The 16247-nt window shown below is 34.9% G+C and overlaps 1 protein-coding gene across 1 annotated transcript in view; it reads right to left on the bottom strand.

Moving 5' to 3' along the window:
* LOC149804353 (fasciculation and elongation protein zeta-2-like) overlaps positions 1-15913 on the bottom strand; it is a 94940-nt gene extending 79027 nt beyond the window's left edge. Inside the window, exon 1 of the mRNA XM_089939330.1 lies at positions 15411-15913. Within this exon, the coding sequence (XP_089795456.1) occupies positions 15411-15724 (314 nt within the window). The 5' untranslated portion in view covers positions 15725-15913. The remainder of the gene's footprint in view (positions 1-15410) is intronic.
* Positions 15914-16247: the final 334 nt, after the last annotated feature.

The raw sequence follows: 16247 nt of genomic DNA, 5'->3' as shown, positions 1-16247 counted from the left end.
TTTTCTTTAGAACCAGGATATATTTTTTTCTCTTACTTCATGATAATTATTGTTTCCTAACTAATATAATTGATATAATTGGTTCTCATATCAGCAGATCAGAGCAAAATTAATTTTTCAAACTAAATGGGGCTGAGAATTATTATCATGAAAAGGCTAAGGCTTCGCACAGAAAACTGAAGGGTCGGTCCCTAACATTAACCTGCCAGCATCATCTGGCTGGAGAGATCATAAGCTACAGTCATAAGCTATACAGTTGTCATAGCAGCTGCAGTCTTTTGTTGGAATAAATATAGACTTCCAGATCTGTTAAGTGATAAAATGTGATATGAGCATGAAGCCTTAATTTTGTACCATAACGCAAAGAGATCACTTTGGTCTTTATTTCAAGATCCAGTGAATTTTGGCCTATATTGCAAGTTGCAATGACTTTTGGCATATATTGCAAGTTTCAGTGAATTTTGGCCTATATTGCAAGCTCCAGTGAATTTTGGCCTATACTGCAAGTTCCAGTGAATTTTGGCCTATATTGCAAGTTCCAGTGACTTTTGGCCTATATTGCAAGTTCTAGTAACATTTGGCCTATATTGCAAGTTCCAGTGACTTTTGGCCTATATTGCAAGTTCCAGTAACTTTTGGCCTACATTGCAAGTTCCAGTGACTTCTGGTCTATATTGCAAGTTTCAGTGAATTTTGGCCTATATTGCAAGTTCCAGTGACTTTTGGTCTATATTGCAAGTTCCAGTGACTTTATCAAGTTTAGCATCTGAATATCTTTTACAGTCACTTTTGACAACACAATTTTAAATCACAGCTGCCAACCCCTCACCAGAGTACAAAACTACTGACTGCTTATGACAAAAATGCTGATTTTCAGGAACCAATACTGATTTTTAAAACTTCAATGCATTTGTAACTATTTACAACATCTACAACAATAATAAAAGTAGGACAATAACTTGCTTAATTATTTAATATCAAAGATGCACGTGTTGCACTCTTGCACCTTATGAACAGGTACCCTGTTTCATTCAGGTGCCCATTAAGAAGATGCAAGAGTGCAACACACTCACTCTCAGACATATGGTATGTATGGAGCCTTTTCCATAAATTGTTTTTTTCAATTAATATTGATTCCAATGATGATCTGAATTCATTGCTTTTTTTTAAAATACTAAACTGTTTTTGTTCTAGCACACGAGTAATTCTTTGCAATTTTAATGTCTGGAAAAAGTGTGCGAAAAAAATCATCAGCAACACTAGTAGCTGAAAGAGGAAGGTTTGTTTCTACAATAAATTTAGTGAAATGAATTTCCAATCAAATTACATCAAGGTTCTCTCTTGTATTTATAAACATTTTAAGTTCAGGCTGTGTTGTTGATGTTTATTAGCTTTTTCATGCTGTTTTGTCATGGGCACCTCCATACCCAATAGCGAAATCACAATTACACAATTATGCAATAAGCAAAGTTTTCTCCTTTACTAGATGGTTGCACAAATCTAAACATGATGACATAATTGGCCTTCCAATTCTGTTCTTTTTTCTTTGCAGGAGAAAATTCTGAAATCTTCTGCTTCCTTTTCAACATAACTATAAACTGAATATCATGAAGATGATATGCAGTGATAGCGATAACTACTTTGCACAACCCAATATGGTGGTGGTATGGTAACCTCAAAATCAAATTAACCCAATATGGTGGTGGTATGGTAACCTCAAAATCAAATTAACCCAATATGGTGGTGGTATGGTAACCTCAAAATCAAATTAACCAATCATATTTTAGACCTCTCTATCCCTATATACATGTGATACATCTACTCTCAGAACAGAACTAGGTGCCTGTTCTAAATGGAAAATTGCATGGAGATTTTAATTTAATATTTTTATTTTATAAAGCAGAATTTTTAACAAGAAAAACAAGACCCATATTCAGATCCAAACTACAAGACAAATATGGGAAAAACAGGACACTTGGCAGCTATGTTCAATTCTTGTACAGTACAATACAGATTGCACAAATATGGATACAAAAAAATGGCAGTAAATGTACACAGCCCACCCACCCAATGTTATGTTTTAAACATTATACAACAAATTATGCGTATAATAGTGTAAATCTGGGAGTCTCAATATATTTGTTACAAATATATTTAACTGTATATGCATGCATATTTGTAAAAATTCCATTACAAAAAGCTGCAGACACCCATTCTGGGTTGGAATTAACATATCCACCCTAAATACACAGCATTATCATACATCACTTGAAAGCTAAACATGTCTACTTCAAGACCATGTACCATGTGTGGTGCTGGCAGTGATGATTTTACCAAGAAAATGGGGTCAAACAGCCACTTTTGATGTGTTTACTCGTTCTATTCCAAATATGTGACTGTTGGAACAAAAAGACATAAAACATGAATATAAGCTACAACTCCACCTCAACAGATTAAGGTGTCTGACATCTCTTGATGGTAAGTTATTTCTTTTGAATACAATAAAGTTTAAGACCCAATACTGACAATGTATGGAAGCTGGCTACACAACAATCAAGGAAGCTTCATGTACCATGTCCACAAAATAAATTTTTGTCACTGCAGGTGTAGAGGGCCATTTTGATTTGATTCTGTCCATTTGTACCACCTTCCATATGTATCTCCTTTTTGCCACTGCAGGTGTAGAGGGCCATTTTGATTTGATTCTGTCCATTTGTACAACCTTCCATACGTATGCCCATTCCACTTAGCTCACTGGCATGGTGACGCAGAAAAACAAACCTGAGATAATGGTACTGAAGTAGTAGTACCCTGAAGTTGTTGTTGTTGTTGTTGTAGGGTTTAACGCCATTTTTCAGCACACGATAGGCTATACATGGCGGCCAGTATTAATGGTGGAGGAAGAACCCGGGAAAACCCCGGAAAGAACCACCGACCCACGAGAAGCTACTGGCAAGCTTTCTCACATACCCACATTAGCCGAATCCGAGACTCAAACCCACGCGGACAGAGGTGAGATGGCAGTGATCCGTAACGGAGAGCGCTTTAGACCACTCGGCCACTCGGGGCCCCTGTACCCTGAAGTAATGTTATTATCTATACTACAAGTCATATATTCTTCCAACAATGGATTATTGTTCAACTGTATAGGGAAACTGTGCTAATTCTGAGCTTAACAGGATTAACAAACTTCAGAAACGAGCAGAATGCGTAATTTTAGATACAGCTACTGATCGTCCCTCAAAAGCATTGTTTACAGAAATCAAATGTTTCACAATATATGACAGGATAGATTTTCACAAGGCAGTTCTTTTATATAAATGTCTACATGGAACTGCGCCAGAGTATCTTCAGGACTTATTCAGGATTTTTTCAACACAATTCCAGTTGAGATCAATATCACATGGAAACCTTCTAGCACCAAAACGAAGAACAGAGCAATTTAAAAAGAGCTTCCAATACTCTGGTACAGTTCTGTGGAACAAGCCTCCACTACATGTAAAATCTGCTGAAAATATGGGGGTATTTAAGAAATATATCATGAGCATGTATGTGCTTCTAATAGACAATGGAATTGAGTATTTTAATTCTAAACATGTTAAAATAAACAATCATTATTGCTATCTTAATATAATGTGCATTGTAATACTCTCCTTAAGAGGGCCTCATAAGAAAATAGTCCTCGACTAATGAGTCACCCTCTATAAATAAAGCATTATTATTATTATTATTATAATTAGTATTATTATTAGCAGTGGTGGGCTTCAACGGCATGTCAACACAGTATAATGCTAACATAAGTTCTAAATATGTAAATACAAAAGACTTGGACAAAAATAACTTAAGATAAAACCTTCCAAGTAAACACAAACATGAAATACCAGAAGATAAAAGTTAAAAGCTAAGGATACTGTAAACCTGTACACAATACAGTGTATATCATATAATAGATAAACATAAAAATGTAACATCCTTAAAACCAGCAACCCAAACTTTTTATATAATCTACATTGCCTCAAGAAGATCTTCCTTGCTGGTACTTGTACATCATCATAAAGTTTCTTCATCAAGTTCACCTCAAACAATTAATGTCTAACATGGTGGAAGCAAATACTCTGGACAATACTGTCAGGGGTCACTGACAGGACAAGGTTCACCCTTCTGAGTCAGGTATATCTGTCTAAAACACATCTGAACCAACACCACCACATCTGTGATTTCTTCTATATGAGGTATGCCAACCTACAACAATGGCTTTGATGTTTCTACACTTGTTTATAGTTTTCTTGACACATATTTGCCTGGTATGGAGAACATACCAATTTATAGATGTTAAAACAAAATATGGAATTTTTCATTTGAGAAGTGGAGACTTTAGGACTGTCTGTCCATCCATCTAACTGTCCATTCATCACAATTTTCCTTATACCCTCAAATCAATCTATAGCAAGAGACATCAGATCACCGTATTTGGTAGTGTTTCACACGATGCAAAGATGACAAAAAGGTATCTCATTCTGGATCCAATTCCAAGGGCAGGAGTGATGGGGGTCAAAAGTTACATTTTCATTATCAATATGGACCCATCTTGTAACCTGAACTCCATGTACACCCGACGAGGAGAGATCAGAACTGATACTATATTTCATCTGCATGTGAGAAAACAAAAAATCCATTACGAGTTGCATTGTTTAGCGGCATACATTTAATGCCATTTCCTTGGTTATGACACCAACTGCTAGAACCACATAGCATGCCTGATCATAATTGAACCTGATACTCAACAACAAACCAGTGTGTTTTAGTGTTGAAAATACATACAGAATATTCGTTATGTCTCTTCAGAGTTCAATAGCTCAACATAACCTATCATCGTTTGTGTTTGCACAGAAGAACCTGTTTTGGGCATCAGCCCCTTGTGCCAATAAAACAAGTTCTCTCAAGAATACAGGTGGTCAATCACTAGACATTATAAGATTAATTTGTAAATTGAGTATCTGGCCTCTCAAGACATACTGTTTTCATAGCACTGGCCTCTTCAGATAGGTTTTGCTGTTTAGGTTTTATATAAAATGCATTCCCTCAGAAACTCAGACTTTCTCCAGTGATGAATTGTCATAAAGCTCAGTAAATGAGTTCACAGTTCACTTAAAAAACTTTTGCCTCACAAGATGGAAGTCTACAGGCTCAACAACAACGTGCTCCAATGTCAACAATGTGTTCCACTGTCAGGTATGCACTCTCGTCATTCTTAAAGATATTCACCAATCTAAAGGTATGCATAAGTTAAGTATGTGTGGCCTATACCTGATAGGCACAATACTGCCTCATCTCTGATTTATTCTATACAAGGGATAACAATTTATATCCAGTAAATGGGCCGATATTATAAAGCTAGTTTGCACAGTTTTCATCTCCATACAAATACATTTATATAGAACAATTTACATAATAGTACAAGTAGGTAGGTGGATTCTTCCAATCATAAACAGACAACTGCAGTGTAACTTTGGCTGCTTTATGAACCCTTTCAATACCCATAATACCATCCGAACAAAATACTTTTTGCTGATTCCACAGTATGTGCAAATCATTTTTTTTGGACATTAATGGGTTGTCAAATTTAAAGTCTTGCAAGGTTTTAAGAATGGAGGAAAAATGATGATGAAATCTGTTTTCTGAGATGCTCAAATGTAGTGGTAAGGTTCAAGTATGACTGTAAAGTTTGCAATAAAAATGGTGGCTTTGTCTGATAAGCAGTTCAAGATGATGCCATGGCATGGCAACATCAGTTCCAACCTTATCTACCTGTAAACAAGGACATATGGCCATGATGGAGGCTTTGATTTCATTAAATTCACTCTTCAAAACTAATGGATTTGTCATGGACTTTATGAACTGGCAAATATCAAACATTATTTTGGGGATTTTCATATCCAAGGCAATGATCTGGGAACAGAGAATCTTGCCACATATTACACTGATTTTTCTGCTTCTGGGTGAGAACAATTTGCATGCCAAAACAAAAAGGTGGAATATGCAATTTTGTTTCTGACCTTACCAGATTTTGTATTTGAGTTAAAGATTAAATCATATGTGGTATCTGATAAATCAAAAGGTAATAATGAAGGGTCAATTTCAATCATTTGACACTGAGTGATGCTTAATTTGCCGATACACAGAGTCTTTCTGAAGGGAAGTTCTAAATGTATCCAGATGTCTCGGTCCATAACTGAACTGGATCAAGCATCTAAAGATAAGATTCACAAGCTGATCCATAGAAAACTGACCCATAGCTGCACTTGAATTTTACTAATGACATATATAATTGAGCAAGACATACTAGTCTATACATAACCCGTGTTTACCATTATTCCGGGGGGGGGGGGGGGGGGGTCAAGCTAGATTTGAATTTTAGGGAGAATGGACTTCTTTTGTACAGAGAAAAAGACAAAACACATGTATTTGTGTGTTTTCTTATCTGAATTATGTCCTCTATTTTGAAATAAGGACATCTGCATTTAACATTGGTTTGACGCAATACTATATTTTCAAGTTGAATATTCTGTGTTATGTTTCGTATAAATACTTTTTGTATGTGTATAAAAATATATTAATACCCATGGTATTCATGCACAAAAGTGTATGTTTCAATGGAAACTTACATGCAGTGTATTTTGGCCACATGACTTTAAAAGCAATGCAGAAACTATACATTTAATTAATTTTAACTCGCAGGATTAACTTGATTACAGTAATGTAATTGCAAGATTGATAAAAATGCTTAATCAACTACCACTTAAACATTGTTTTGTAATTTCTCAAAGTTCATTATAAAACGAGTAAAAAAATATCTAAACTATTTTAAAACAAGCTATATAACTGTACCCGACAGCACATGCACAAGGGTCTTGTATACTGTTCATCCTAATTTCAATGCTGCTAATCAAATAATACTGTAAATATTAATAGACAACACAATGAAGCATTAATGTTGATATTTGACTGAACTGGACCCTTCTTTCCAACTGAATCAACATAACCAAGAACAAATATATTTGGCACCATGCATAACGAGCATGCATCTATTTTTAGAAAGTGGGATTTTCTTATTGTAACCACTCACTTTCTAGCTTCATTACAACAACCCATTAATAAAATTGCAAAGTCATGCTTTCATTATTTGCCTATGTACTTGTTGCATCATTATTGCATTGGTTTAAATAGCATTTGCTTCCGAGTATTTATTTTTGTATTTTCACAAAAATGAGTGATGTCAGAAAACAACCTTTACCTTGAAGTACTTTTTTAATTCCACAACACAGCACTGTCCCATATGTTTCTGACATAGAGTACACAATTAAAACTAGGCAAAATTTTCTGCTGCATAACATTAAGATTTGCTTTCATTGAATTGTACATTTTTGTTAATCTATTTCATTGAATTGTACATTTTCCTTCATCTACCTGCTTTCACTGAATTGTACATTTTCCTTAATTAATCTATTTGCTTTCAATGAACTATACATTTTCCTTAATCTATCTGCTTTCATTAAATTGTACATTTCCTTAATTCATTTGCTTTCACTGAATTGTACATTTTTCTTAATCTATTTGCTTTCACTGAACTGTACATTTTCCTTAATCTGTTTGCTTTCACTGAACTGTACATTTTCCTTAATCTATTTGCTTTCCCTGAATTGTACATCTTCCTTAATCTATTTGCCTTCACTGAGTTGTACATTCTCCTTAATCTATTTGCCTTCATTGAATTGTACATTTTCCTTAATCTATTTGCTTTCATTGAATTGTACATTTTCCTTAATCTATTTGCTTTCACTGAATTGTACATTTCCTTAATTCATTTGCTTTCATTGAATTGTACATTTTCCTTAATCTATTTGATTTCACTGAATTGTACATTTCCTTAATCTATTTGATTTCACTGAATTGTACATTTCCTTAACCTATTTGATTTCACTGAATTGTACATTTCCTTAATCTATTTGCTTTCATTCAATTGTACATTTTCCTTAATCTCTTTGCTTAATGATTTATGAAAACAAGCTAACAATGTGGTACAAGTTTACATGACACAGTAATGTCTGCTGTTGAGGCTCACTTATGGTTTCAAACTGATTTTAGGACGAAAACAACGCAAACACAGCAGTTAGCATCTTGTGGATTGTTTTATTTGAAATTAGAAAGTGCTTTTCATCGATTATATTCTTAAAACACAAATTACCATATACATGTACATACTGATGTTTAAGTTTTGAAACAAAAGTTGATACGTTTTTATCACCAAATGGTTACTTACAGAAATAGCGCAGTGATAACTTGATCAGAACGAGGTAATGGTCAGTCATTTATTAAAACACACTACTGTGAATGTGCAAGAGTTTGTCTAGGCAACTAGTATCAACACCACATGCAATACATTTTGCCTTGAGCTTAAACAAAACACTGTCAGAACTACCTGACTAGGATGAGGGAACATCCGTAAAGTCACAAAGTACTGTCACTCTTTGTACATCTAAAAATCACAGGGCAATGTCATTTTCGCTTTCCTAGCAGAAGAAGGCAAAGTTTTCATTTTTTAAGGAACTTGATCACCCACTGTGCCTGAGTAGTGTAACCCCTGCATCACTTATATTAAATCCAGAGCTTGTTGATAATCATACTGGAGACATCTAATATGTGGAAGTTAGCTTACCCTGAAAAAATAAGCCCCAAAATTTTGTCTCTTCCACAAAAATGAGACAAAAGAACAATGAAAATAAGAGTTTTGGATCACCATGAAGTTGATGTAATCGACAGAAGAGCATGCCTAGTTTAAGATTTAAACAAATTAGAACCCATCTTCTACTGCCTGTTTCTGGACACTATTCAAGGACATCTGTAGCTGATGTTCAATAGTATGCATATTCTTGGATCTATAACAACTCCAAACATTTTCAACATATGAGTAGACAGTTCCTGGATTATGGCATGTCACTATGCTGTTCATTCTGATGTTAAAATGGGTGACTGACAATATGCTACCATTAGGTGTACCAATATACTTAGTATAGCTTTCAGAATGGGTGACTGACAATATGCCACCATTAGGTGTACCAATATATTTAGTATAGCTTTCAGAATGGGTGACTGACAATATGCCACCATTAGGTGTACCAATATACTTAGTATAGCTTTCAGAATGGGTGACTGACAATATGCCACCATTAGGTGTACCAATACACTTAGTATAGCTTTCAGAGTAGGTGACAGACAATATGCTGGTGGGAGGTATACCAATATACTGTGGATAGCTTTCAGAATAGTTGGTACCTACCTTGGATCTTAAATTACTAACGTTCATGAAAATTAGACACAAAAATAGGTAGGTTACCCCATCAACCTAGGTTGAATAGGTAATTGATTATGATGTAGTTTTATGTAGTATCATAAACCACCTCAAAGTAGAAAATATATGTTCTTTCCTTACGAAAGCTTCTCTAATATATAGTTAAAGTTTGATTTGATAGTCAACTCAGTCATTTATCATTTGTTCCATAGTTTTGAAGATACAGCTTTTCTGAGTTGCCTCAGTCTGTGACACAGAAATAATGACATTATGTGGAAATGATCGGTCTCTTTTTCAGTCAATGACCTTGACCTTTTATCTATTAACCCTGAAACTGATAGTGTCCTTTTTCATATTTTGAATGCAACCTGCAATAAATTGGCAATGATGGCTTTCTGTTGTGGGAAATGGATATAATCTCAATAATCGTGTCACAACATATTTTTTCTGCATACTTAAAAGAAGACTGATCTTCAAGTTGTGCAAACTTGATAATTTTATAATAAAATAATATTCATTAAGCTATTATTTTATTGGCAATTAATGACAGGATACTTTTTCCCCATACTTGCATATATGTACAGTAATGTCCCTTGTTTGGGGACAGATAATTAACTAAGTGTAGCACAAGAAATACACATCATCCTATAGATTTTTAAGTGATTTCGGATTGCTTGAACATTTAGCAATGTAGAAATATCAATTTTAAAAAAGTTAAACACTCCAACATACAAGTTACCAATCTAAACCTGATTAACCTTTCTTCAGTGGTTGTCCATATGTCTATATTGGTAATAACTGTCAATGTCACTAAAGGTGATACGAAATCCAGATTTTATACATAATGATGCCTTTAATGATGAATGCTCTGAACTTCTGTCATCAGATATCGATGATGAAATGTCATTAGACTCGAGTGACACTGATGATGATCAGCCAAATTGGTTTGCAGACGTGCAAGATATTAACACAAGTCCATTTACTCAGCAGTCAGGACCATCACATAATTTGCAGGAAACAGCGCCAGATCCAGACTATTTCCAATTTTATTTTTTCCAGTTGGACTTTTCGAAAAGATTGTAAGTGAGACAAATAAATTTGCAGCTCAACAACATGTGGATCATGAAATCAGTGATGCAAATTGGACAGAGACCAGTGTGCCTCAGATGTCTGCCTTTCTTGGCATGTTGATCTTTATGGGGATAATCAAAGCTCCTGACTATAGTTTTTACTGGTCAAATGACAAATTTCTCACAAATGAAGGAATCAAAGATGTAATGCCACGCAGAAGGTTTGAAAAACTTCTCCAGTACCTACACCTAAATGATGACAACACAGATTTTCCTGCAGATCACCCTAACCATGACAAACTTCACAAAATACGTCCAATACTGTAAGAAGTTCTGGCCAACATTGACAAAACATACAGGCCTTGCCAACATCAAACCACTGATGAAGGTTTTTTATACATTTCTACGATCATTACAAATAATGTAATTCTTTCATACACTCACATATCGAGATCATAAAATGAAGAAATACACAAACATATAATCATACATGCACGCATACATATTTTATTGTCTTTCATCTTTACATTAATGTGATAATTTTAAAAATATTAAAAAAACAAGCCCATACTATATTCATGATTTATACTGTATGTCCAATATGAACCATTCAGGTGTGCATATCATATACACACAGACACATACATTAGATACACATTACCATACAACTCCAATCTATCATGTCTCCTTACTTAAATCTAAACATTAGACTCATGAGTCATGAATATCTTAAATTTAATGCATACCTTTTCATAATAACATAAATAAATTAACTTTTCATTCACTGATACTGTTTTAAGTTTTGATTAAAATTTAATACAATACTTCATTAAATGATTTATCAAGAAGATAATGCACTTTACAGGTATGATTGCTTTCAATGGACGACACATGGCCAAGCAGTATCTTCCTTCAAAGCCAATTAAGTGAGGCCTGAAAGTATGGATGCGCTGTGATAGTTTGTCTGGTTTCTGCCATCAGTTTGAGTTTTACCAGGGGAAGGAAGATACAGATGAAGTGAATGAGAGCAGGAAGAGCCTAGGCTATTGAGTTGTGCAAAAGCTCACTAAGCATGTGAGAGGAAAACTGTATCATGTATATTTTGACATCTTTCTTATATCCATTCAACTGGTATGAAGTTTATTGAGGCACGGTATATATGCTTGCGACACCATGAGAAAAAACTGTAAAGGCTGTAAAGGCTTCCAAGAGGAATTTAAATATCTATCAATAATGAAGCAAGGAGACCATTTAATCAGAAAGGATGAAAACCTGACCGCCACAGTGTGGAAGGACAAGAAACCAGTCATAGTTATATCCACAGCAGCAGACCCAACCATCATTGACAATGAAAACCGGAAACAAAAAGATGGGACAGTGCGACTGATCAACTGTCCAAGGGCAGTCACAAATTACAAACAGTACTACCATGGGGTTGACATATGTGACCAACTCGGGGCCAAATATTCGGTTGGACGATCATCAAAGAAGTGGTGGCGATATATGTTTCACTTCATTATAAATAAAGTGTGACCCCGCTATAACACGGTAGCTGGAAGCCATAGAACCCGACCGCGTTTCAGACTGAACAGTGTTATAAGTAACCAGGTCAGTTAGCTGAAGAAAATGATGCATGTACCCCAAGAAAATTGCAATGAGGTGTGTAGGTAATAAATGCGGCCAGTAAGATACGTGCTTCATCAGCACAGTGACCATCTTAAATTGATGCATATTAAATGAGAAATATCCAAATTCATGTTACAACAGAGCAAGCTATAGTGGGGTCACACTGTATATGCATAATCAATGGTTTTATAACAATGGTGGGGTCATCCTGATAGTCAGGAAAAAGAAAACGATTCAGACAGAATTTTGAATTAATTTGGTAAAGCAGCTCATTGGAAGTTTTAAATGCAAGAAGGTTGCCATGCATCGAAAATCTGTAGCACCAGTGACACAAGCCAATATTGAGACACACAGACTGCAGACAATTAAAACGAACAAATCCACCTGCAAATACTGTACCAAGCATGGAGAAAAGAGACGTAGGGAAACCAAATTTGGCTGTGTCATTTACAACATCCATCTATGCTGCAGAGAATGTCACAGTCTGTTTCATCAAAGCATATTCATTGTAGGAGTAGCTGTGATGTGCTCCAATACAAGTGCAGATAGTTTTTTCTTATTGTCATGTTTTTTCTTTCTCAAAATGAACGTCTGAGAACAAGTGATTTGCTAAATAATTGAGATTTATATTCAAGATCAGCTATTTAATGAAATTAAACATTTAATTAGGATCTTTTTATTCTCTTATATACATTAGCCATCTAGACAGATTTACCTATCCTTTACCACATCACTAATGACAAAGAACTCACTATGAAATTTTTTTTTAATATGCCCATGTATGGAAAGCAGGCCAAATGAATGAATAACTTCATGAAGTAAGTTTTTGTGAAGGCGATTGAATTGTGCTTGAAATATCTAGAATTAGTAACAGGTAAAGTAGATATAGTTTCAAGCTCCAAAGATACAATAACCTCAAAACTTTGATGATTAATTTCATTGTTGTAGACAAAACAGTACCCGAGTTTTTCATCGATGATGAAATGAATTATTAAAGTCCATCCTTGCATGAAATGGAGTCCTATATCTAACTGTATCACACTACGGCCAAGAATAAAATGGCACCACACATGCCATGTGGCTGCATCTATTTTTAGAAATAGGGATTTTCTTAATATGACCACCCACGTCTAAATTTTGTTACAAAATTTATTGATAATTATAGGTTGTAATAATTAGTATGTACTTGTAATATTATTTTCTATTGGTTAGATATGATTTGCTCAGCTATTTTATGTTATTATCACAAAATGAGTTGTGTAAGAAAACAACCATGACCTTATATAGCACACTGATTTATCAATATTGCATTGTCTAATATATTTCGTACTAATATTTTTTTAACTAGCTAAATATTTAATCACAGAATGTTTATATCATGTTTCTTATGAATTTTATATACGTGCCAAATGAAATACAATTACGGCCTGTCTAATGAACAGGTACTGCCTAGATATCGCAATGTCTGCCATTATTACGTTTCTGCCCCTTGTTAGGTTCACTTGTGACTTCTAATTGATATTACCAAGACTATAAAACAAAGCAATTTGTGCATCGATAGTTGTTTTTATCACTAAATGATGATAATTAATAACTTGCAGATATACGACATTGATAACAAATGCTAACTTGTGGTGTAAATGCTTAGGTTATTATGACGCTATTCCGGCAATACAAGAATATAATTTCTTTAAAACAGACATTGCCTTACAGTGGGTTTTTTTTATGGACAACAAAAGTATGACATCATGAACATCACATGGAAGGCACAGGTAAGAGGGTTAGATTTGTATATGGGAAGCAAAGGGTTCATTTTTCAGTAGTTACTTGAGCACATGATAAAACATTCATTGCAATAATATAAGTGTCCAATGAAAAATATGCAAACAATATTATCTCATTTTCAGCATTACTAGTGCACTGAGTACTAAAAATTTTCTTTGTCCCTTTAAAATGATGTGTCACCCAAAACTGGAGGGTGGGAAGACAGCGTCCTTTGCCACTGGGATTCATTCCATGAATTTATTTGTCTCTTTGGCATTTTGTTTCCTTTTTAAAAATATTACACATCTACTAATTTCTGTCAGCCAGTCTTGTGAGAATCAGCCCTATTCTTGGCACCAAAGAAATAATGTAAAGTTGCCATCGGAAGTGGACACATGAAAATAACTTCAAAACAAAAGTGTATCTGTACACAGGGTGATCATCACAAGTTTGATCAAAAGGTGCAACTAGGGAGTATCATCTTCTGTGTCCCCCACACTTGGAAACGCTAAAATAAAACCCAGCAAATTTCCTCTAAATAGTGTCCCCCTCCCTGGCTTGGCACCCTGGATAACCAACCATATTGCCCACACCTTTAGATGGCCCGGTCTGTATATGACACCAAAAAAAATCGCTTATTTTATGCTGATTCATCTAGGAGTTCATATTCCTCTCACAAACAAAATAAGTCCTAAACTTTTGGCACAATTTTTCGAAATACAACATACAATGAAATGCTAGTGTTCCAAGCATCACAAAAGGTTTATAAGATGATGGATTAAGACTGTGCTGAGTAATCAGGGGTCAAGCTAGACTTGAATTTTCGGGAGAAGTGACTTATCTTTTTGGACAGAACAGGAAGAAGTCTGAGCTAAATAGGGATAAGTGGGAGCAAAGCAAGACACACAATATATATATTTGCATTTAGCGTTGGTTTTAAACAATAATTTATTTAGTAAATTTACAAGCAGAACATTTTTTGAGTTCTATATATATTATGAACAAATTTGTTGATGCATGTTTAAAAACTATCACATTCATATGCTGTGTGTTTTAGCAATATGGCTTAAAAAGAAAACAACAGAAGCTATAAAATGTAATGGATTTTAACTGAGTAAATAGATTACGGATTGTAAAGTTATAAAAATGGCAGTTGAAAAGATTTCTAAACTCGTTTGAAACAACCCCTGTGCCATGTACATGAAAGCAAGTGCATTTGAAGCAAACTGGGGAGCACTGCAACTATAACAAACACTTTACACAAAACCAGACAAAAAGTTTACATAACAAAATTGGGGACAAAATTTTATCAACAGTCCCTGAACTGTTCATGGATATGTAAATTTTATCATAAGCAAGAAGGCAGCACACCTGATCTTTCTTTTTACATTATATATCAAATTATATATCCATAAAAAAAACTGCTTATACTCCATCTCTAGTACGTACAAATCACACTAATGGTGTGATTCATCAGGCGTCATAAATGACTCAGGGGGCAGGCTAATTTATGGCATGTATTTTCGAGGCTGAGATTCGTACTACGCTTGGACCCTACGTTAAACAATAGAACTGTGAACTCTATCCATGTTGATACTTACTGACATTCTGACATTATTTCTTCTGGTGATCGAATCTGAACCGGGGCGAATTTCTCCACCTTTTCATCATAATTGCAAAAACATTTGGTTATTTTTTCATCAAGACTTTTCACAAGATCCTGCAAAGATCCCGATATTGTTTCACTGAAATTTTCCGAGTCTTGTTTCTCATTTGAGTCCTTTTCTCCATCATCTTTTTTCATTGTTCCTACATTCATTGCCGTCTGAAAGTCATTAAAATCATTCCATTCCTCCGTTTCAAACGAAGCCAGAGGAGCCTGAAACTTCAGCTCCGCCATCTTGACCGTTCGCATCCTAAGCGTAAAAAACGGCCTTGACCTTTATACTTGACTAATGTAGACAGATTCCTGCACTAGCAGCCAGCTATCGACTCGCACTTGTTGAATCAGCAAACTAAAATGCAACAACGTGGTTGCAGTTTCAAACCTTTCTTCGTCTCAGTGAGTCTGGCGATAAATGCGCAGAACAATTCGTTTTCATAAATGTTCCAGGGCCTTGCAAGTGCTAAATTCTCCAATGGTCACTCATTCACTGCCAAAGTTGTTAGATATAATGAATCTTTATCGACACATTAAGGCCTGTAACTGTGTTGATTGCCATGAGAATTTATTCTTTATGTCAAATTATCATTATATCATACCAGTTGGTGCTCTGGTACAGTATAATTGCTATTATGGTAAAGTTCACAGAAAATTGATACGAGTTGTAACCTACGTGCAATCTAATTGATAAGCAGATCAACGATAGTCGTTCATGTTCTAATGACCTTTCCCAGTTCACTTAATTTTGCCTGTCCTTCATATGAAGTGATGCGTT

The sequence above is a fragment of the Sinohyriopsis cumingii genome, chromosome 2 (assembly GCF_028554795.1).
Source record: "Sinohyriopsis cumingii isolate HCF-2022 chromosome 2, ASM2855479v2, whole genome shotgun sequence".
Classification (NCBI taxonomy): domain Eukaryota; kingdom Metazoa; phylum Mollusca; class Bivalvia; order Unionida; family Unionidae; genus Sinohyriopsis; species Sinohyriopsis cumingii.
Note: the sequence above shows the minus strand (reverse complement) of the source record. Positions and strands in the feature narration are given on the sequence as shown.